Genomic DNA, 3,092 nt, shown 5'->3' with positions numbered 1-3,092 from the left:
ATATGTATATATATATATATATGTATATATATTTATATATATAGGTGTGTGTACACATTAGTACGCATATATATATATAAAATACGTAGCTACTCACATACGCATATATATATCTACACATTTATATATGCATATAGATAAGTATGTATGAATTAACTCATTCCCTAGACGATCAGACGCATAGACACATACTTATGTTATATTCTTTGTCAGTGTGTGTATGTGTGTGTGCGTGTACGTGCGTATTTATCTGTGTATCACTTCGTGTATATATGTGTTATTCAATATCGACATCAATGATAAGTTTGTATCACTTACTTTCCAAATCCAATTTTATAGTCGAGTAGCTGGGGAGGCGCTATGGCCTGAGATGCTATAATGGAAAAAAAAAACAGAAAACTGTCAGTTATAAGAAGTATAAAAAAAAAAGGATTATTAGATAACAGCTAAAGATTTTTAATCAACATTTTTTTTTTTTCAGGTGTGATGTTAGTCTTATCAATCTGCGATATAAGAAATATCAACAAATCCGACAACGGCTGTCTGCGAAAGAGCCTTTGATTGACTACTACTGTGACAAAAATAATTTGTAGATATTACAAAGGCCAATATGGTTTCGAATGTTATATATATTGATGCCTTGGTCATTATGTTGGTGATAGAGGGAATAGGTAAATCGATGTAAGCGATTGTAGTATCTTTCTAGAAGTTGCTGTAGTTTATCATTTCGCTTCGTAAATTAAATTGTTGATGTAAACTGAACATCCTACTGCATTAAGTGTGTTTTGTTCCGCCAAGTTCTGACAGTGTTTATTTTACAAGAATCAATTTAATCTTTCATCTCTCTCAGAAGTCAATAAACTGCGTACAATACGTAATCTGGACCGACGCCTAGTCCAAAGAACACGTTGTTGTTTATCCCCTAGGTCAAATGTGATCAATAAAATCTATAACCAAATCTATAACGTCCTAATGATGACCACCCGGACATTTTATACGTACAGGTGACTAAATTAGCTAATGAATCTTCTCTTTATATAAGACTGTAAGGGTGCATTTCTCGTAGAGTGAGAACATAGAGACTCTTTCTTTGGCCCGCTAAAATCGCATATGTTTAAGAAAGCCTAACTTTTGCGCGATAACTAATTCAATTATATATATTATTATTATAAAGCCATGTTTAATGCAAGAATGAACTTTCCTCCGGAGATATTTCTCTTTGTATGCTACAAAACAAAAGCCTTTCTGCAAAGTTGAGGTAAGTATTCTATTTGATCGAGCGGTAAAATAGAAATTTTTTGTTGGCTCGACTGATATTTTTATGTTTCACGCACTGGTAAATATTTGCCATTCTGAACAGCTGACGAATAGACTTTAACAAATCAAGTTCATTGATTGGTTGACAGGACGATTGATCGAATGACCGATGAGTTAATTCATTAGATGATTAACCAGTTAACAAATGAAATTATGGTAATAACATAGAGCCAGTACGTGTGTTTATAATTGACATAATGACCCTCTTGAGATACAGCAAAATATTTTTCTACACTCGAGTTCACATCAAACATCGTACAAACCAAACACTGAATTGACACTTGAAATGTATAAAATAGGGTAAGGCCACCAGAAATTGAAACCATTTAACACAGATATCTATTCTTAATTCTCTTCTAGTTTATATTATTCTATTTCACACTATACTGCATTAGAAACATTCTTTCTTATTTCTTTATTGCCCACAAGGGGATAAACATAGAGGGGACAAACAAGGACAGACAAAGGGGTTAAGTCGATTACAACGACCCCAATGCGTAACTGGTACTTAATTTATCGACCCCGAAAGGATGAAAGGTAAAGTCGACCTCGGCGGAATTTGAACTCAGAACGTAATGGCAGACGAAATACCGCTAAGCATTTCGCCCGGCGTGCTAACGACTCTGCCAGCTCACCGCCTCAGAAACATTCTTTCTTAATATACAAAATCAAATGAGACACTGAATTGTGAGGTGCCAAAAATAAGCGTTTTGAATAAAACACAACTACCTACTTATACACATATAAACCAATCGCTCTTCCATCCAACCGAAAAAGAAAATTATGATAATGTGAAAACATATAAAATGGAGTAAAAGCATCGAAGAGTAGAAAAGAAACGATTGAGGTAGAGTTGTTATGATGTGCCAAGCGATATTGAAATAAGGTTCTGTGTTAGAATACTAAGCTGTAATTCTGACACCGTGCACAGAATATTCATCATTAATGAAAAGAAAATAACAAAGACTCTGCAGGAATCATAAAGATTACAATAGAGTGATTGAAACCGTTCTTACCTCGATTCTTTAAAATAAGTGATATGTATATATCGTAGTAGCGGCTGAGAGACATATAACAATTTGTTTAATAAGTGTTTCTGAAGAAAATGTAAATGAATTGTAAGATAACAATGATTTTGTTTGTCATTGACTAGACTTGTGCAACGCTATGTATGTTTAACAGTTATCATAATGAGAAATGCTCCAACGATATCCATGGCCCGTTTCTATGGTTATAACAACGCAGGTAATATGGAATCCAGACAGTCTCAGCGAGGATAATCACTTTTCAAGCATTATGTTGAGTAAGAATAATTCTATTCCAGTCAATTCATAACTTTTTTTGTGGATGAGTGTATATTATGGAACTAGTTTAACCCAAACCTTCAAATTCTACCTTACGTATTATTCACACGGTCGAGAAATGTGGCCCTTGAAGAAGCCCAAGAAGGCTGAAATGCATCCGGCATCTTTGCTTTCAACTCTCGTAATAGATTCTCTCTTCCCCCTCTCTCTCTCTCTCTCTCTCTCTCTCTCTCTAATATTCACTGTATTTTTAACACAGTAAGTCCATCTGTCTCAGGATAAGTACTGCCGCAACTGACCTATCGACAATGTGTATGTATTAAGTATGACACATAGATGACCATTTTAATTAAATACAACCTCAAATACATATACGCGATACGAAAGTTTCTTCTGAAAAGGATCATGTTACTTTATTTTTCTGTGCTTTTTTAAATAATTAATAATTTTTAAGAAAAACTTCCCTTTTCG

General features: G+C 34.1%; 1 protein-coding gene across 1 annotated transcript in view; it reads right to left on the bottom strand.

Annotated features, from left to right (window-relative positions):
- The window catches only part of LOC106868092 (uncharacterized), a 43,791-nt gene that overhangs the window by 30,739 nt on the left and 9,960 nt on the right, over nucleotides 1-3,092 (bottom strand). The window contains exon 2 of the mRNA XM_014913208.2: nucleotides 319-373. Coding sequence (XP_014768694.1) covers nucleotides 319-373 — 55 coding nt within the window. The remainder of the gene's footprint in view (nucleotides 1-318; nucleotides 374-3,092) is intronic.

Source organism: Octopus bimaculoides, chromosome 3, assembly GCF_001194135.2.
Source record: "Octopus bimaculoides isolate UCB-OBI-ISO-001 chromosome 3, ASM119413v2, whole genome shotgun sequence".
NCBI classification, from domain to species: Eukaryota; Metazoa; Mollusca; class Cephalopoda; order Octopoda; family Octopodidae; genus Octopus; species Octopus bimaculoides.
This window is presented reverse-complemented; position numbering and strand designations above follow the sequence as displayed.